Here is a 21,446-nt window from a genome sequence, read left to right on the forward strand (position 1 = left end):
TTTCCATCTGCCCAAGCTGCTTCCTGCGGCCCAAATTGGAGATCTCGCGTGCGCCTAATGGTCGGGAGGCGGGACCTCTCTTACTTGAACCGGTACCTGCCTGTGGCACCGACCAGGTTGCCAAGGAATGCTCGGGGGCTACCTTGCCTCCTTGGACTTTAGCTTGTTTCTCCACCCACCGACCCTTGGTGCTCTTTAGGGTCTCTTACCCCCCTCCGGTGTGTGCACCCTGACTGCTGGCCCGTTTTAATCTCTGGGAGCTTGGAGCTGCTCTCGTGATAGTCGTGTATGGGGTGGCTGCTGGTCCAGGACCTACAACACCTTGAGATGTTGGCGCGCCACTTCCAACCACAGCAAGCTTTTGTTTGCAAGGGCAGAGCTATTGAGCCGATTGTGGATTTGAAGATAGTCATAACTATAGGAATTTAGAGATACTAGAATTCAAACCCGGGGAAACAGGACTCGTTGATGTTCAGAAGGAACTGCCGATTGTAGATATCATATAAGTTACTGAAAATAAACCAATCACAGGGAATAGTGCATCTGCAAAACATTCATTGGTAAACGTTTTAGATAATGAATGAAAAAGTAGTAAGAAGATGCGTAAAAGTAACTGTCTTTAAAAGAGGGAGAGTGGTGTAGTTCCTGTGTGGTAAAAAACACATTAATTTTGAAAAATCGATAGATCTCTTTGAGTTAAATAATTTTGTTTCCATGATCTTTCTATTTCATATTACCTGACCTAACTGGAAGTTCATATAAACAATTATGTTGGGTTAAGAAATATAGGCCTAGGTTTGACATTATCACTGAAAGTATTGCAAAGTTTCCACAGGGCAATACAACAGCAACAGCTTCTAACATAGTTAAGGAATTTGGCAATAACACTTATCAGCAATGTGGGCGCAACATGCATTCCAAGTGATTAGCTTTCCTTCAGCAAGCTTAAATTAGAAGTAGTCTTTTTCCTTTTTTCAGGGGTCCCAAATACTTGAGTTTGAGTTTCACATCTTATATTCCTTGTTTACTAAGAGTAACTTAGAATATGGGATGAATCAAAAAGAATGTTTTTAACTTGAATGACTATAATTTTGACTAATTGTGTGTTGACTGTAATAGAGATCTTGTTTTAAAATATATTTATTGAGAGGATTAGATATATAGTCCAAGAAAAAAGTAAAATCTATATGGTAATCCAGAGCAATATTAGTTTATAACATTCTTAGTAGTTGTTTTTGGATATTCTGTCATGGGGAGAGGTGTGTAGAAACTAAGGATCTATAGAGTTGGATGGCAGTCTGTGGGAAATATATGAACTGACCTTGAATTTTTTTTTTTCTAAACTATTTTTTAGCTAAAATAACTTAAAAAGGTCACCCCCTTTATTTTCTCAATTAAATATGTTCCTCAAGAAAAAGGGGCTGATTTTTTTTTTTAAATAAATACAACTTGATTCCTAGTTACAGGCATTTTCCTACAGGTGCTTTTATGTGAAAGAATTATGAGATGAGATTAAAGATAAGGGCAATACAAATGTGATTATAGGATTATATAAGATTTTTCTTGTGTAGGCATAGAATCATTAAGGTGCCACCCATAATTCTGTCCAATTCAAAATTTTAAATTAGCAAAGTCCTCACCCTTTAGGGGAACTGACTGATTAGAAGAACAATGAAACTCTCTTAGGTTTGGAAGATAAAATCTTCTGTTACTCTAACTTGGTAGGTAAGGATCAAAGATTAAGGAATAACATTTTTATATGGCATTGAATCAAGGACTGTCAAAACTGGAACCCTAAATAGCTTGTCATAGCTTAATATACAGTAGAGTTATATACACTGTACACTGACCATCTTACTCCCCTCCCCCAGTGGTTAGTTTTAAAACAACAAGTTTTGATTGTTTGTTTGTTTTTTTCTTTTCTGATGAAGGAATTTCTCTCTTATACATTATCGTCCTAAAACTCACTTTTGTATTGGACCTGGTTCTATTTGTGTCTTAGGCATAATCTGACATAAAAAATTTAGTCTCAGGGATAACCGAATACATGAAAGTTATAATATTATGTGTTTTATATAAAAAACAAATGGAATATCAATTGCTAGACAGTCATGTACCGGATATTTAAATCCAGATGGATTCATCCAGAAGTACTTTTTAGTAATTGTTCAGGCTGTTTGCAGGTTTATTCCATAGCTCTACCTTTTGTCAGGGCAGTGGTGTTAGTTTTAACATTGAAAATTAAATTGTCCTCTTTAGCTAGATAAGCTGTGTGTGTGTGCATGTTTATGCCACATTTCATATAATCACCAAATGCTTTTTTGTTCCTGAAAACATCAGTTCAGTAGTTTGCAGAGTAGATCAAAATCTTAATCTTTAACCCACAGTCACATTTTATGGAGACTAGCATGACCTAGACTTATTTGAAGATACCACAAAAGGAATTACTAAAACTTCATCAGTCATCTAGTTAGCCTTTCTTCCTTGGTTAGCTAGGATATGAAAATGACCTTCAGTGGATTATCGCTTCCCTGGGTTATGAATTAAACCCTACAGTTGATAAACATTTTCATACCTCTTCTAAAAATTTGAGATTTACCTGATGAAGTTGGGTCACGGAGGGGATCTCCTGTCTATAGAAACATTCTGTAGAATCTTTTGGTTCTGTTTTGCTTTGAGGAAACTGATTTGCCATGATCTCAAGAGCAGTTTTCTTAAGAGATACAGACACTGGCTCTGCAAACAGAGTATATAACATTATCACTAGAAAGGCACTTGTGAGAGAGATGTACTCAGATAAACTTCTATGAATTAGTTCCCAGTTATTTTTATTTAGTTTGTAGGAGAACACTTGAGTAGGCCATGTGAGAACTTGCTTTGAGTTGCCAAATTAAGATTGGGGGTAATTTTACGTTGATTTTCATTTCTTAGTAATAATGACCAAATATATTATATTTCTATAGTGTTTTTATCCCCTTGGTTGGGAAAATGACTTATTTTTAAAATATCCTTGCTAATTGTTCCAGTCTTTGATTTTGAAAGACTTGTAATTCAATTGCTTTTGTAATTTTACGAGTCTCAGTCTTAAAATTGAAAACACATTTTCAGTTCTTCCAATTATAACTTATTTTGGACTTTCATTTTGCATTAGTCTGAAGCAGAATTTATGTATCATCTAAAGAGTCTCAAAGTACTATGGCTTTATCATTCTGGTCAATATTGGGAACAGTTCCTTAACATAAGACTCAAAATCTAGTCCCCAGTTTCCTAGTAACATCTATTGGATCCTGGGCAAGTCTCCTAACTTCTGAGTTTATTTCTTTATCTGTTGGATATACTTGTATATTTAAAGGTCCAGTGCTCAAAATCATTGAGTTGGGAATGATACTTTTATGTGGTTAACTTTTAGCAATTTTTAATAGCATATTCACTAGAGAGCATTAAGAGAAGGCAAAGGTGTAGCAACTCATCTGACTTGAAATTTATGTCCAAAAATGGCAAATAAAATTTTCAGCTCACTTGAGATATAAGGGTTGTCAAGCAGGGTGGGTGAGTTGCATAGAGAGTGGATTCTTGCTATTTTCTAATATTTTATTCAAAAAATATTGTTGCGTTCCTACTATGTCCATATTCAAGGTATTGTGGTAGACACTAGGAACACTGTTCCACACAGGACAGATGTGGTCGCTGACTTTGACAGAGAGGCAATATAGCCAGCTGGTTCAAGAACACAGACTTCTCCATGCTTTCATTCCCCCTTTGTAAATTGGAGATAATGATAGCACCTACTTCATAGAGTTGTAGTAGGGATTAAATACATTGATATTTGTAAAGTGCTTGGAACAGTACCTGGATATATGCGTACCCATGATCCTGCATCCCACTCCGGGGTAAATACTCAACAGAAATACATACATATGTTTATTGGGAGACATGCAGAAGAATTTTTCTAGCAGCATTATTCATAATAGCCCCAATTTGGAAACTATGAAGATATCCAACAGTGGAGTAGATAAAGAAGGTAGCAGGACATATATTCCTATAACAGAATTTTCTACAGCAATAAAAAAGAATGAATTCCTACAAGTAAAATTATGGATAGATCTTACGAGCAATGTGTTGACTAATCTATAGTGATAGATTAGTCAACCTTCATGGAGACTAGAAGGATGATTAATGTCTGGGAGGCCTCTAGGGTGCTAGTATGTTTTATATCTTGATTAGAGTGGTAGTTTCATGGGTGTGTTCACTCTAAAAGTTCAGCTCTTCAACTGTTTGTGTGTACTCAAAACAAGTTGAAAAGTTATCAATCTATAAATGCTAAAGTTGGATTATCCTTGAGATCCAGAGAGATGCAGTCATTTGCTGTGTTGAGTCACTAGGGTCGGAGAGAGATTGGAACTTAGATATTTTGATTCTTAGACTGGTGCTTTTTCTTCTATTATGCATTTTTCTTCTATATACTACATTCTGTTACCTTTCCTGATATCTTTAACGGGTCAGTTTGGAATTACAGCTCACGTAATTAGGTTGGCTTCTGAATTTGTTTATAGAGTTTTTCCCCCCTTTTTACATCCCAGTCTTCTGATAGCAATCACTATAAAGTGTAATTTAAAGGCTTATGATAAATGTAGAGCTGTGCAGAAATTTCTAACTATGGGAATGTTTCCATTTACTCTGTTATTTTCACTCTTAATGACCTATGAAATAAATCATTTCTCAGCATCTTTTGCTCTCACACGGCTCATAAACAATGTATTTAGTCTAATTTGTCAAGGACGGGAATAAACACCTTATCAGGAAAAAGCAACAAGTTTTCCTCAAAGTGGAAAAACAACATTTCTCAGACTCTTACCATCTTCACGTGCTTTTCTCTTGATGCTGAAAGTTCTTGGGTTTTTGGCATAACCTTCAAATAATTCTTAAACAAAAGAACAAAAGAAAAGAAGAAGGATATGAAGTCACTTAAAATATATTAGTCTTCAAATATTCAAGTATAGTAAAGTAATAACATTTGAACAATTGAACAAAGAAGAGTGGGTTTAAGAATTAATATTTCAGTACCAGGTTTGAAAAGAAATGGAAACTGTTAAATTAGGTACATGTTTTATAATAAATTTGGGGTCGTTTGAACATACAGTAGTGTTAGCATTTTATTTTTGAAGAGTTTCTTGCTAAGTTAAAATGCAAAGATGAAAGTTTATAGAATTTTTATTTGAAAAGGTCAATTCCGAGGTTACCATGTTTCCATATGTCAGTTCTTAGAGTGGGTCGTCTTAGGAGGCAGTCAACTTCTTCATAAAATCTCATTCTTCCTTGAGGATTGCCATTTTTCTTTTGTAAAACTCTGTATTCATATTTTAAATTTTTGTATTTAGTACGACATTGTTTCCAATCTCTGTCTATTCCAAACTGCATTAGTCTTCTGGCAATTTCCTCAAATATTTCTTTGTTTCTTGTGGCCCCTTCAAGCATTTGCTTAATTTTTTCATCAGACCATATGTTTATAAGCGCTTTGACCTCATTGTCACACCAGTGTTTTCCAGTCTTTGTGTTGCTTACTGTTATAATCTGTAAATGACTTTTAGCGTCTTCTAAAGGTATATGATTACCTATAAATCAATGTGATTTACAGTTATTCAAATTTATAGATAGATCTCGTGTTTGAATATCATTCATTTAAAACAACCTGGATTGCGGTAAAGCATTGAAAATTATAATAATTTCAATATAAGGGCCAATTTTTTCCACACATTCATAATCAAATAAAATAAGGTTTTTTTTAATTATGAGGCATACTCATCCCCAATATTAGAATAATTTAGCTGCTTTTCATCATTGAGTAATCTTCATTAGATATGTATGAATATGGAGGTCAATGTTTACTAATTACTTTTAATAAAAGTAGGGATAAATATTTTCTTTCCTTTTCTACCATATTCTCTACTAGCTCAGGTATAATGAGGCAATATACACAACTGAGAGCTTCTCTTTAAAGTACTTAAACTGATATATGTTAAACTTTAAATATCAAACTACCATTTAAAATTGAACAATTTAGACCCTGTACCTGACCCAATGATACTTTGTGGTGCTTTGGGGCCTCCCACCTCTTCTGAAGCCGTTCTTATGGTATCTTCCTCTGTCAGGAAACAGAGAATAGCAATTTAAATTTGTTGTTTACAAAACTCTAATCTTTTGCAATTGAAGATTGTGCTGAGAAACTAGTAAGGCTGGGTTCCATATCAAAACTGTAACCTCAGAGCCAAGACCATTTGCCATCCATAACCTAATTTTAAAATGGCCATGTAGAATTAACCATCTTCAAATTCTTGGAAGTACTCTGCATTAAAAGTCACAAGGCGGTACACTATATGCTCTGGAGTTAGGATAGCACTTTTCGACCCAGTTTGGTAACATCTTTCATTGTTATATTTTAATGCTGGACAAAGCTCTTACATCTGTTTTCTAATTTGATCCTCATTGTAACTAAGAATGATCCTTACTGCAATACATATATAAAGGAATAAAATAAAGTAAGAATAAGCGGTTTTAGCAATTTTCACATTAAGACATTAACAGCAGACAGGAGATAAACATTTTAAGAAACTGATGGTGCTTAGCCTGGAAAATATAGCATGGATTTATTCTAGTGTACCAGTGTATGTATAGGATGTTTACAAGACAGTTGTTTGTAATTTGGGGAAAGCTCCTCCTAAGATGTGTATATTGGATTGTTGTGTTGAAGCAAAGCTATGATAACATTATTTCATGCCAGCTGCACTTTCTTGTACACTGGGACTTTTTTTTTTTTTAATCATATGTACAGATGTCTCTGCATTTGCTTGTAATGATTATTGTAAAATTAGACAATGGTAAGTATTAATAGACCAGTGAGGCAAAAGGTGGTTCAGGGGCCATTAAGCATATACGGCAAAAGGTGCATGGAGATTTATATTGGGATAGGACCAGATCTTCTTATTCAGGACATATTTGCACAGTGAGACTGTGATGAAGTTTAGCTTCTAGCAATATCAAGACTCAAATGACAGATTGTGCTCTGAAGCCACATAGGGTTACCTAATAATCTACTTTTTTTAATTGAAATTTTTATCAAGATAATTGTAGATTCACATGCAATTGTAAGAAATAATAGAGACCCCTTCTATACTTTGACTAGTTTTCAACAATGGTGACATTTTGTAAAACCATAATAAACAATTAGATCAAGGATTTTGACATTGACACAATACACTCTAATTCAGATTTCCCCAGTTTTACTTGTAGCCATTTGTGAGAATGTGTGTGTGTGTGTGTGTGTGTGTGCACATGTGAATGTGTGTATTAAATTCTATAATAATTTTATCACCTATGTAGGTTCATGCCTTTACCATCACGGTCAAGATACTCAACAGTTCCAGCACCGTAGGGCTCCCTCTGGTTGCTCTTTTGTAACTACACCTACCACCTCCTTCCATGCCCAAACCTTCCCCACTCTTGCTCCAGTGGCTACTTTTTGGAGAGCACAAGTTCAAGGTAAACTTTGTGCTCAAACCTTATTTCAGCAGAATTCGAATTTATAACATTTTACTTAAGTGTTTAAAACCATCAATTCTAGGCTCAGGTACATGTCCTACTTCTGAGAAATAGAAACATAGAGATTAAGTATATTATAGAAATTTTGAGAAATTCATCATAAAAAATAAGAGGTCATGTGGTGGTGGGGGGAATCCCTAAATTTAGTGTCTTTTAAGGAAAGAGAATTTATAGTTTGTGTTATGTTTCTATACCAACCGTGTGTGCTGCAATTCAGTTCTGACGCCAACTACCCAGAGTTAGCATCAGACTGGGGAGCTTGAAGGGCTTAATCTGCTACAAGATTGCTTTTACATTTCAGATGCCAGCCATACTTGGAGCTGACTGGCTATAAATGCAGGGAGTGCCATGACCTTCAGGTTCTGTAATTTGCCAGCCATACTTGGAGCTGACTGGCTATAAATGCAGGGAGTGCCAGAACCTTCAGGTTCTGTAATTTGCTAAAACAACACATAGGACTCAGGAAAGTCCTATACTCGGGATTACGGTTTTGTTATAAAAGGAAGAAGTCAGGAATGGTCAAATGGAGAAACACACTGGGCAAGGTCTGGGAGTGTCCTAGATGCAGAGCTTCCGTGTCCTCTCTGCATAGAGTCAGGGCGCATCACCCCCTGGCACATCACTGTGTTCACTAACCAAGAAGTTCCTCTGAGCCAGAATTTTTACTGTCATGATTCATTATGACATGATAAATTAAATCATTGGCCACATGGTTGAATTCAGTCCCCTGCTGGAGGGCAGCCTGGCCCAAAATTCCAACCCTCTAATTACAAGGTTGATCTATCTGGTGACCAGCCTTCTCCTGAAGCTACCTGGAAGTTCACCTTGGGTCACCTTATTAGAATATAAAAGACACTTCTATCACTAGAAATTCCAAAGGTTTTTGAAGCTCTATGCCAGGAACTGGGGACAAAGACCAGATATGTTCTTTATTATAGCACAGCTTCTTAACAGTTTATTAAAGTATAAACAGTAAGAGTTAGAAAATCACCTTTGTATTTAAAACTCTGCCTGTCTTTAAATTTATCAGCTCACTTATATCTGAGCTTTCTTCTTTTACAATTATAATTTTTGGGTTTCTGAAATTTTAACAAGTCTTATTTGGGTTTTCTATTGGATTAATAATTTTACAAGTTCTTAATATTGTTTCACATGACTAAAGTACATTCGTTTATTTAATTGACTGCTTAGATTATTTAAATTGTACATAGAATATACAAAAGTGTTTATTCAATTTTAAAGAAAATTGTTTCCAACTTTTGGTCTATTAAAAGAAATAAATGAATTAGAAAACAAAATGCTTGGCATACCTTCTGATACAGTAGATACTTTAATGCCCCCTGCTGGCCATAACATTGCCAAATTTTGTTAAATTATAGGGCTGGTGAAATTTTAGTTTTGGAAATACATTTTACTACAGCCAAAAGGAGTATAACTTTAAGGTTATTCTTAAAAGAACAATGTAGTCTTTCACTTGTGATTTTTAGGCCGAAGGTAAGAAAGACCTCTAATAGGATATATTTTACTACTGTCAAGCTGTGCTTAATGTGTCCAGCTTCACCTTCCTGGGTCAAATTGATCTGCCTGTGAATGTCCCATACTAGAAGGTAGCGACTTGCAAGAATACCAAGATATTGAGGTATTTCACATCATATGAATGGAAACTGATATTGGAGTTGATTAAGTCAGTTTTCTTTCTCCTACCAGAAGAGACAGGTAGCTATATTGTCAAACACAAATTTCTCTTTAGGTAACTGGTCCTGTCTCCTTTGGTAACATTCTGATTCTTTTTGCCCTCTCTTGCCTATGACTTAGACTAGGGAGAACAATAAATTTACTTGAGAGTTTACGTATTACTTACTCTTCAGCCTCTCCTGGTCTTATTCTCTAAATATGACAGCCTGGCTATTGTTTTCAACTCTGGCTGTGCTTGATGATCTATAAACATACAGGTGCCTGAACCCACTCCACTGCACTGGACCAAAATCTCCACAAGTTCTAAATTGGGAACAAATTAGTTATCCAGAGTACAGGGAGATCCATAGTTCTAGCTGGGCTTTTTTTTCGGGTGAGAGGATTGAAAAAGAAGCTCATAGCATACATTTAAGATGGGAAAGAGATTACTTTTGGAGGATCAGTTTTATGACCAAGTGTCAACATTAAACAATAAGAAGCAATAGCAGCTCCAGTTACAATATTTCATCAGTAAAATATATAAAATCAAAATGAGGTAACCTCTACCTTTTGTTATCCGAAAATATCCATCGCTTTGAGTGTGTTTGTTTTTAAAGCACATTTGATGTGAATTTTTCTTCTGAAGATAAATATCCATATCTTTATACCTCAGCACAGTACTGTAGTGGCAGTTTTTACATCAATAGATTTATATTGCAGGTATGCCTAAAATCTTTGTCTGTTTAAATTTTTTTATGTGTATTTAGCTGCTAGGATCCTTACGGGTTTTTACCTTTGCTTTTATTTTCATGTGAAAGTTTAAAATAACACAATTTCTAGAATAACTATAAATTCATTCCGATTTATATTTTCTGAATACATTTCATATTAACATGAAAATTATATTGAGGGTTAGGGCTTTGACATATGAATTTTGAGGTGACACAATTCAGTACATAGCAACATCTTATAATAACATCTTATGTATTTTGTCACACATTAAAAAAACAAAGAATATTGTTTACCTGTGCCAGGACTTTGTTTTATATCTGTTTCTCTTAGTTCTTCTGACACATTAGTGAGCAAGTCACCTTCAGCTGCATCTCCAGCAATGACTATATAAACGTAACAAGAAGTATAATAGTTTATTTTTTATTCACGTTCAGAATAGTGTTTTAAGCTCTATTATTTTCCCTTTTAGCGTGAATCTGATACTAAATACTGTGGTTTTTGCTTTCGTGTAATATAGATTTCCCACCCTTAAACATCTTTTAGTGTTAGGTCACTATAGCTATCTGGCATTACAATCTCTAATTAGGTCTCCTGACATGTAGCTGATGAAGTCATCTTCAGCTGCATCTCCAGCAATTGCTGTATGAACATAATCATGCCACTGCAGTTGGGCTCCCTTATGTCTAGTCATTTTAATTTTAGTGGGGCGGTTGGCTAATTCTCTAGCAGACCAGTATCTTTCTTGTCCACTAATGAAACATTTTAGGACTTCCCACCACCATTTCCCAGTCCTAATTCTCTGTCACTCCCCTCTTTTTCCACTAGACACACACTCATATTCTGAGAATTAGGATTGTATCATTTAAGGCAGATGCAGAGATCTAGAAACATGATACTAGAGAGCTCTAAGACCACCTTGTCCAGTCCTGCAATTTACAGTCAGGTCTAGAGGAGACACTTGGTTGGTTCAAGGTTCCAGAAAAACTGAGTTAGAATTTTTTTGTAGATTCATCATCTAGAAGTCATCCAGTTTATTTCATGCTGTCATGTCTTTATGTGCATTGTATCGCAATCCTTTTGGTTAAACTCACTTTAAAGGACTTTATGATGTGTCACAGAAGAACTTACACTTCAAAGACATTCTTATGGGTTTTATATTTTTCTAAGTTTGTCAGTGCCTTTTCCTCTTTACTCAGTTTTACTGTAATTGGTATGAAAATTTGTTTTAATTTCTGCCATGTAGAGTTGCATTTTGCTTTATTAAAATTGGTCTATTTTTAAACTTTACTTTGGAAATCCAAATTTATTTTCTCTTTTTATGTAACTTTGTGTTATTCTCTATGTTCTGGAGGAGATCAAATATACATTAAATTTGTTAAATGATAAATTCAGCAATTAGTCTGTTGAATAGCATTTAATGAAACTTCTTTAACTTAGACTATATTTATGTTATTGTGCTTGGGGACATTTTTACATGGTGTAGCATATTGAGATTATGAGATTTTTTTCACCTTCCTACCTGTCTGGTCTTCTTCCATTTTTTCATTGTCACATACTGTGGCTTGTTCTCCATCTTGGGATTCCTGTTCTTGCGATTTTTCTCTTTTATTATGTCCGAGAATAGCATCCAACTCAGTAAAAAATCTCATACTCTTAGTCATGCCTAGGTCTTGAGCCATTCTTACAATCTTGTATTCATGTTTTAAGTTTTTGTACTTTGTTCTGCATTGCTTCCAGTCTCTCTCTATTCCAAGTTTCTGAAGCTTGGCAGCAATTTCTTCAAATATTTTTTTATTTCTCACTGTTCCCTCTAGCTGTCGTTGTATGCTTTTATCAGACCAGATGCCTATTAGAGCCCTAACTTCTGGTACAGTCCAGTGTTTTCCTCCTTCATTTGCTACAGTTGGAATAAAAGTTATATTATTAGGGGATTCCGTTATTGATGTAGAGTTACCTGTATCAGGTGGGGAGAGAAAGAGATATATGTGGGTTGCTGACATAAGATAAAATAAATGTTTGCAACATTAGTAAAGAAAGTAATGTTTTTTATAGGAGATGGAATAACAAATCATAGCTTAGCTTTTCTCTTAAACCAATGGGGAAACGAAGTGCAGAACTTCCGTCGGTTCCTTACCATGACAGTGACTGGCATTAATAAAGTTATTTTTCATTAGTTACATTTTGAACATCTTCCTTCTCTATCATTTCTCTTCTATCCCTGTGGGCCCCAGGCCTGGCTGCAATCTAGGCTTGCAGCTAAGGATATGACCTTAGATCTGCATGCTGTATTAGATGCAGTAATGTGCCTGCACCTAGCTTATGTAAGAATGACTCAGTTTGCTGTAGGAATGCCACTATTCTCTAGCATATATAAGCCCATGCGGTCCCTGCAATAAAGGCTTGGTTTGCAGTCTCGTTCTCACATTGGCTCCTCGCGCGTTTTTTCTATTGGATGTGTCACCGCGGAAACTTTCCATCCTCCATCACCTGGGCACTGACTATCCTACTCCTTTAGTATATGGAGTGTATATTAGTATATAGTGAAAGTTTATGTAAGTTTATAATATTTACTTGTATAAAGCAATATAATTAAGAAAATGGCTCATCGAAGACAATTTTTGTTTTGCGATAGGATAGGTGGGAGCAGTTTATTCTCTTTTTTCTTTATCTAATGATTTCCATTGCCTAATTATCAAAATCTTCTGGGGAGTTTTTAAAAACCACTACTCGGGTATTCTCACCCCTTATCCTCAGATTGTGATTCCAGTGTGCAGTTAGGGTTGAGAACCAACACTATTCATAAATGAAGGGTTTGGATGAGTCCCATTATAACAATCGGTACATTTTATTCCTTGTGAAAATAAAAGATGTCCCAGTGGTCAAAGACCAAATGCCATTTTAAGTGAAGCATTATGTTCTTTTAATATGAAGAAATGTGCCAGAAATTTTATATTGCATTATTCCTGTGCAGAATATCTCCACTTAGTTACAAATCCTTTTCTATAGCATGGTGCCTTCATGTTAGATTTCTAGCACAGTTTTGCACCTCATTTTATGGTAATGACATTACATTATTGGTTATTTTAGTAACTATGTTATCTTGAGTTTGTCTTAGGTTTCATCTTCATGTTTAATAAAAAGGTAATTTGGATCCCAGCATATATAATGTAAACCATTAAAAAACACTTTATAGCATTTTCCTGAAGTAGGGAATTGTTCTCATTTGTGGTTTATTTAATGTCTTTGTTTTGAAATGCGTTTCAGTATTTTTTCTAATTTGAGTTAAACCGGTAGATTTAAAAGCAAAAAAGAGATTTTATGTTGACTTTAATTGGGTAAATAAAATCATCCTTGACCTCATTGTAGATTTTATGTTAATTACTTCCAAATGTAAAATTCTGTTTGGGTCTTAGACTCCCCAGAATGCTAAGTGATATGCTCATTATATATTAAGCAACTACTATGTGTAATTTTGGCCGTCAGATTTCTTACTATATTTAAAGAATAAAGGTTGGAAATTTGAAGGCTAATATTTCTAGGCAATTTACATTTTCATAATCATTTGTTTTAAAAATGATTTATTTTTTTAGTATAGATTGGTGAAAAAGAGGAAAACATAAATTTTAAGCGTTTCTACCAGGAAAAATCATCCATTTTCCCAGATTAGAAGCCAATCTCTCTTTCCAATTTGAAATTGGATCAGTTTCATTATTTTTTTTATTTTAATTTTTTTGGCCATTATACTATACCTAGTTCCATTGGTCTGACCTTAGAAACCAAAAGTAAAGGATTTCCTGAGATGTCTTCCTTATCTTCTAATGTACCTGACATTTTTCCTGGAAAGAGAACAGAATTCCTTTTAGGAATAAATACTAAGGAAAATAAAAATTGCTTTAACATAACTGACAGTACTAATAGCTTGAGCTAAATTTTTTATCATATTCATGAAAGATCATATTCATAGGTTTGTGATAGACACATTTTTGTAACAAAGTGGTATCATATGGTTTAAATACTTATGTATGTAAAGAGAAATCCATCCCATTGGCATGGTTTATTTTGAATTTCTATGAGAACTGTTTGCTAACTTTGTAAGTTTCTAGAGATGGTTGTTTTCAAAATAAAATAGACATCTTTAAATGGAGTGCTTTATAAATGATACAGTATAAAAGAGAGGTTTTACAATAAGATAATCAGAAAATCTTGCTTTATTGGCATAAATGGTCAAATAGCTAAGAGTTTATAATATAATTAATTGGCTGATATATATGTGTGTGTGTATACGTGTATACATATATGCATATACGTGTATATACATGTATATGTATATACATATATGTATATGCATATATATATACACACACACACATACAGACGTATATACACATACACACACACACACACACACAGACACACGCACTAAACTTTCCAGAAATTAGTCTAAGTTGTGCTTAAATGGACCAAGGAATATGTCATTTAAAAGATCCATGCCAACCTTGAAAAATGAAGAACTCTCTTCTTGATTCTCTTGTTTTATGGTTTGGGTGTCTTTATGTAGGTTTTCATAAAATGAGAGATTGGGTACTTTTTAAAATAATTAAATGAGGAGGGTAATATTGAGGAAAAAGTAAACATACTTCAAAGGAATCCAGCAAATAGAATTTGGAATTCAATTGGCACAGGAAGTTGAAGATGAATCATAATTAGAATGAGGTTGCATACCGATCAGGAGGTTATTAAGTACATTTTGATTGCTCTTTGTAATTTCTGAATTAAAGATCTTTTCATCTTATTTCATATTACTCTCATATTTTTTCTAATTTTGTTTTACTGTGTGACAGAAATTGCATTATATTTTACATTAGAGCAAATGTTAGGTGTGATTTTAATGGCATAAACATTCATTTAAAATCATGATTCACCATTATATTTAGAGGCATTCCACTAAAGAATAAAAAGAGGAATGCTGTTTATCAGCTTAAAGATTATATTAGAGATTTCTATATTAAAATAAAAACAAATGAAAAATTAAGGAAGTACCACTGTTTTCAAGTTGCATAATTATACATAAAACTCTCAGTAAAAATCAAAAGCTTACAATCAGGTTTCATAATTATTTGAGGCCAAATCACAGGTAATATTTCGGATTTAGTTGGGAACATGGAAAATAAAAATCTGAAATGACAGAAGAATTTTCTTTAGAATTGTGGAAGATACAGATAACATCTGAGCTTGAGGATGAGAGCAATAAGGAAAGGTAGGGTTTGCTATTATATTATCTCATTTAGGGCCTAGTTTTGTCAGTAGAAAAAGGCCTGGAGCTGAACATACCTGTAGGGGTGAAGAAGAAAAGCTCTCTCCCCAGCTTCTTAAGGGAAACTTTTTCTTTTTTAAGTTGATAATTTCTAGCATGAATCCCAAAACGGTGTGCAGGGGCCTCATGCCTCGGAGATATTAAACGGAAACTCTTAATTCATTACTCATGATGCATTTGTATAAGGTAAGAGGAGGGAGATAGAATGGAAACTTGGTCCCTGAAGGAATATGATTCCACAGCAATAGACCAGAGGTATTCTGAGGTTGAAGATGATTACAGTTTTCAGAGCATGATGCCTCTTAGAGTTTGTGTTTGGGTCCTTTGCCAAGGCTCCACCAGGCTACATGCTGCCTAGCTGAGTGGACCAGATCCTCTGTCCTTACCACTTGCATGAGGTTGATCTCAACAGTGGAAAGGGTGCATTCCACTTCTTCAGCTTACTACTATACACCAATAAAAAAAAAACCAGAAGACATTACAAATGAATCAGACCTGGAGAAAGGAAGGCTTTCCTACCCTTAGAAAATAAACTGAGCACATTAAAAACTTTTTTGAGTTCTGTAGGTCATCACATAAAAGTCAGCCAAGATTGTAAGGCAAAAGAGGTCATGCAAATAGCTTAGGCCCCAATTGACATAAAACAGTCAGTTTGGAAAAGTGAATAAATATAAAAATGTTCCACATCACTAGTAGTTAAATAAATACAAAGTAAAAAGTCATTGATTCCATATACCATTATAGTGTTATTTATTAAATTAACATTCTTCATTATTTATTAAATTTGCAGTCTTCTCTCCCAAACCCACCCCAGTCTTGCATGACAAGGTTCTATAAAAAGGATACTCTCAATCTTAGTGAAGTACAATTCTTTTGAAAAGCAATTATTTTAGCAATATGTTTCAAAATAATCATACCCTCCTGTCCAGTAATTGAACTGCTGAGAGTATCCTAACGTAATAACATTAAATATGGACAAAAGGTATTGATTGTAGCATCATTTGTATAAGGGAGGAAAGACCTAAACTCTAGTATATGAACTCAAATATTATTGTATCATTAAGTAACATTTAATCGTAAATTATCATTAATTCTGGGTATAACTTAAAGATTATTTTTAATGTAAACAAAATGCTAATGTGCTTATAATTTTATAATTAAAAAAATTTAAAGAACAACAACCAGTAGCATTGTGAAAGATGTATGGGAAGGAACTGAAAACTAGGAAGACCAGTTAAAAGGTTATCTTAATATTCCACATGATAGATGATGAAGTTCTGGATGGTGGTAATGACAATGAAGCAGAGAGAAAAATTTATGAGACATGTCAATATATTTTTTAAAGACTTAGTGACTGACTAATGGTTAAAGATATCGCAAATGTTTATATTTAAGTAATGGAAATACAGCAATACTAAGGTGGAAGCAATTTGTAGTAGGGTCAGTTTTGATGGGCCCTCTGCTTATGTGTGAAATTGGGGAGTTTGGAGCCCTGAGGGTAGCTGAAAGAGCTGGAAGAAGATCCCATTAAGAAGGGGAGATCTTAGCACCCACATCTTCATTAGACCAACCTCTGGTTGAAATCAAAGCCTTCTAGAAGCTGAGTGATTAACTTACCGTTAGTCAGTGTTGAAAGCATTTAAATGATGAAGAGTGCAAGGTGATTAACTGAATAAAATAATGTAATTGCTGTTTAACATGGCAATGCCTGCAAAGCTCTCTCAGAATTTGGTTGTAGTACCAAAAATATAAAAGTGTGTAAGTGGTGTGGTTTTTTTTTTTTAACCAAATGATTTATTATTAGGCTTTAAACAGGATGTTCAGATAACCAAGATTACCCCAACTATAATCTCTATCATCTTAACTCCCTTCTGATTTGGTACATCATTATACCACTTACCATTTTCTCTTGGGTGTTATATTTATTCATGGTTCCTTTTCTGTGGTTACATATCACTGAGTGCGTGTAGCTCAGTGCTTTGTACATGGTGTTGGCACAGACCATGGGTATTAACAGTTTTTTAATTTAATTGAACAGCTCTGCTGTTTAAAATAGCATCTGTAAGGCTTCAGCTATGGGAGAAATCTCATTATTGCTTTTGATTTCCTCACATTGCCTAGTGACGCATTTGGCTTTTGCAGACAGTGAGCAACAACTTCTATGTTAATAATGTTGGACTTAACACAGCAGGTCAAGAACTTTGTTTTAATATCTAAATCATGTAATCAAATCATTTAATCAATCAAATTGATTTTTGCATTACTTAAAATGGAACTGTTTTTGCAAACAATGAAGTTGTTTATCAGTTCTTAGTATGTTAATGCTTTTATTTATAAATTTAGGAAAATGGAAATGTTAATATAAAGCAGAAAGTTCTGTCTTATTGGAGATGTGGGAAAACAACAGTTGAGCAATTATTTGATTTTTTTGTTGTTACTCTTAACAAATTAAAACCTAAAATATTTTCAGATCCCAATCCATTTTCCAAAAACATATCAGACATATGTAAGGAGCAGTTGGCACTAGCAGTGTCATTTTAATGGTTTTTTCCCCTGTATTTTACAGATTTAAAAAGTGATGGTATTAAGCCTCTTTTTTAAATTAATTTTCACCTTGTGCAAAATAGCCTAACAGGTCACTTGTTTTAATCAGCTTTGATATTGCAGGCTATATTTGTCACATGGACTCAGAAGTCCTATACTTTTACAGTTGGTTAGGTAAAAACAAAAGAATGGTACTTTTTCTTTTTTACCTTCTGAGGTCTCTGGGGCTGTACTTTGGCTCAGCGTTGCCAGGCACCTGCCATTTGCATCTTCCTCTGTTAATTGTGTGGCAGGTTCATACTGCAGGATCGAATCCAAATCATGGAAGAACTTCATAGTTTTAGAGCCGTCTCCAGAGTTGTGAGCATATTTAACTGTTCTGTATTCATATTTGAGATTTTTGTACTTTGCCCGGCACTGTTTCCAATCTCTGTATACTCCTAGTGCTTGCAGCCTTTTAGCAATGTAAATAAATATTCCTTTATTTCTTAATGTTCCATAAAGTTGTTTTCGTATATTTTTTTCTGCCCAGACACTTAGCAAAGCTTTAACCTCTTCCTCAGTCCAGTGCTTTCCTGCTCCACTCTCCATGTTGAAAGTGACCTGGAAATGATTCACTATTTCTAGCCAAGGTTTTGTTTCCTAGGAAACCAGATGGCTTGTCAGTAAGCTCTAAAGAGCTGAAAGGATCTAGTTTAACTGGTTCAAGCTTCCTGAGGGGAGTAACTTGAGAAACTGCCAAATAAGCAGGCTTTGTGATTAAAGAAGCCTGGTCCTGAATAATTTCTAACATTATTCATTTCAGCTTTAAGGAAAAATTACCCTTGAGACAAAAGGGAAAGAAAACTATTTTTAAAAAATTTATTATGTAATTTACTCTGGTTTATTAATGATTGTTTATTTTAAAAATTGTTTTGGAAATGGTTGGCAGAGGTTCTTTCTGCCCTAAATTTTAGGCTAGCATTAATTTTTTTCCTCTCTATGACTCTTAGTCTTTTAGCATCATTAACTTAAAGACTATACCGTATCATTTCACTAAAGAAATCCTAAGTCACAAATTATTCAGTCTCATAGGGTATATAATATTATGCATATCTATTTTCAGCATAGTATTTAACACACTGATAATTTAATAAAATAATTTAAATTTGAATTTTTTAGATTTTTTTTACTGTGCAAGTTCATTTAATGTTGTCTTTTTTTCTTGTTAGTTATTAAAATCTCTAAACAATTACAATATGTAATTTTGAAAAAGATCTCTTTAACCAAATAAATCAATGTATTGTTCATGTATGCATACGTATATAGTAGAGATTTTCTTTTTATGTCTATCCTGATGTATAGTCTCTGGAACACAGTTTTGTTAAACCTCCAGTATTTGTTGTACTTGTTCAGAACCATTAAAAATTGCTAAGCAATTAGAACCTTTATTATATCATTTGAGTATGTACTCCACAGTGGTACAGATCCTTTAAATCTTACCATGTGTTATACTACCTCTAGCCTAGGATATGAGATACAGAATCCCTGATCAACTTAGGGTTTTTAGAAGCAGCATTTTTTCCCCCTGATGACAAAAGTCATAATGGTTGGAGAAAACTTGGAAACTTCAGAAAAACAAAACAATAAAATAAAAATTAATAAATTTTATTCATAATTCTACTACCCATGGCTAAGCATTTTACCTATTTTATTTGGAGATTTTTGTTTTTATCTACATACTCATCTACATACTCGACCTTATTTAGAGGTCACATAGTACAGAGGCTAGAAGCACAAATTCTGGAGTCAGATTATCTGTGTTCTCATATTTGCTGTGCCACCGTGTGACATTGGGCAAGTTGTTTAATTTCTGTTGCTTTAGTATTCTCATCTGTAAAATGGGAATGGTAATCATAGTACCTACTTCACAGGATTGTTGTGGAAGCCTAATAAATTAGATCATTCGTGTAAATGCTTAGGACGGTGCCTGGCATATTAGCTAGAACTCAGACAATTTCATCCGCTGCTGTTATTGTTGTCTTGTCATGAGTAGGAATGGTACTGGTACTAGTAGCATTTGATGTTTAGTCAGACTGAATTAATGGATTCTTTTGAGAAAGTATGCTTCATTAAATTTTCATTAACTTTATCAATAGGGTAAGTTTAAGTCAATACCTTTTTATATTTTCAGGGGTCAGGAGAGTGCTGGTATTGTCACCAGTGATGGGAATCCAGTACCAACATTCAGAACACACAAGGTATATTTGAACATAAAAAAAAAGTTGATCATAAAGATAACGATAGCCAGATGATAACTAGTATATGGGGTGGGGAAAGGAAATTTGAATAAATAATTTGCATTTAGAAGTAATACTCTTTGGATCAGCTGTTTCTATTTGTCAAATTAGGATGCATTTCTTTCCCAGTGATGGTTGCTAGACTGACTCAAAAAGATCATTTATTTAAATTCTTTAACATGCTTTAACTTTTTGATATACAAATAATTTAGTTTATTATATTTGACAAATTTTTTGCTTAATGCATCTGTTCTCCAATGTTTTGACGAAAACTATTGCATAAAACGAGCACTTCAACACTGTGAATATATTCAATGCCACTGAATTGTTTTCTTTGAAATGGATAATTTATTGTTATGTGAATTTTGCCTCAAATTTTTAAAATACTTTACAGTTCTTATAGTTATGTTAGTTTTTTGTTTTGTTTTTTTTTTGTTTTTACAATTAGAATTCTGAAGCACAGAGAAATTAAGTGAACTGCATTGTTTAATTTAGAATTACCTGAGCAGAAGCTTATAAAAGCCTCTACTCAGTAGCCCCAGTAATCTGTTTTTTCTAAGATGAGCTTTCACTTTGACTTTGCAAGGGAATGGGTCTTATAAATCATGTCTTTACTGAAGACAATTTGAAGAAATTATATACTTCAAATCTTGGAATTGGACACACGAGGTATGCCACTACAGGAAACTGTGAATTAGAAAACTGTCAGCCCTTTGTTGTTGAAACACTTCATGGGAAAATAGCTGTGGCACATAATGGCGAATTGGTCAATGCTACTCGATTAAGGAAAAAGGTAAGTTTTTTTTAACTCTTTTTATGTTTGGGATAAATTAATGAAAAAAAATTATTTAGAATCTTGATAAAGGATATTTTCAAATTGTTGCCACCCATTACCTAACTGCAAAGATCAATCAGAATTACTTGAAGTACTTGTTATAATTTCAGATTCTAAAATATCGTTCCCATGGTGTGGGGGGTGCTGAGTCTACATTTAACTATGCTCCCGAGGTGACTCTGATGCACTGCTTTAGAGTAGAGATTTGGAAAAATTGATTTATGGCTGTTGTTACAACCGCAGGTAATCAAGGTTTATGGACTCTTGGTATCATTTTAACTTTGTCCTTATGTTAAAAACAAGAAGAAAATGGAATGTAAACTTTTAGATGACAAATATAAGAAAAAGGTATTCGGAAACAATTATAGGAAACAGCCTGAGAAAAGGGCAAAGACAGTCATATTCTCTTTGTTCATAGCATGTTTTTTGGTACTTTCTGTATCAGTGGTGCCTGTGCCTTCATTCATCATTT

At 34.1% G+C, this 21,446-nt stretch overlaps 2 protein-coding genes across 2 annotated transcripts in view; one reads left to right on the top strand and one right to left on the bottom strand.

The window, feature by feature from the left end:
* Positions 1–21,446, top strand: part of PPAT (phosphoribosyl pyrophosphate amidotransferase) — a 31,570-nt gene that overhangs the window by 338 nt on the left and 9,786 nt on the right. Inside the window, exons 2-3 of the mRNA XM_011362617.2 lie at positions 20,034–20,100; positions 20,726–20,932. Of these exons, the coding sequence (XP_011360919.1) occupies positions 20,034–20,100; positions 20,726–20,932 (274 nt within the window). The remainder of the gene's footprint in view (positions 1–20,033; positions 20,101–20,725; positions 20,933–21,446) is intronic.
* On the bottom strand, positions 295–18,976 carry LOC111741353. Its single transcript, XM_023532097.1, has 7 exons — positions 18,070–18,976; positions 11,522–11,899; positions 10,296–10,385; positions 6,071–6,142; positions 5,241–5,612; positions 4,856–4,921; positions 295–2,736 (listed from the first exon to the last, which is right to left on the bottom strand). Exons 1-7 carry the CDS (start codon positions 18,449–18,451, stop codon positions 2,570–2,572), a joined length of 1,527 nt encoding a protein of 508 aa, XP_023387865.1. The 5' UTR covers positions 18,452–18,976; the 3' UTR covers positions 295–2,569.

The sequence above is a fragment of the Pteropus vampyrus genome, unplaced genomic scaffold, assembly GCF_000151845.1.
Source record: "Pteropus vampyrus isolate Shadow unplaced genomic scaffold, Pvam_2.0 Scaffold77, whole genome shotgun sequence".
In the NCBI taxonomy this organism is placed as follows: domain Eukaryota; kingdom Metazoa; phylum Chordata; class Mammalia; order Chiroptera; family Pteropodidae; genus Pteropus; species Pteropus vampyrus.

Coding starts and splice junctions, on each gene's coding strand:
- LOC111741353 (XM_023532097.1), bottom strand. CDS start 18,451: ATGGAGAGTGGAGCAGGAAAGCACTGGACTGAGGAAGAGGTTAAAGCT. Junction 10,386..11,521: donor AATGGAAGAAGACCAGACAG/GTAGGAAGGTGA, acceptor ACGTTTATATAG/TCATTGCTGGAGATGCAGCT. Junction 6,143..10,295: donor AAAACAAAGTCCTGGCACAG/GTAAACAATATT, acceptor GTTTCCTGACAG/AGGAAGATACCATAAGAACG.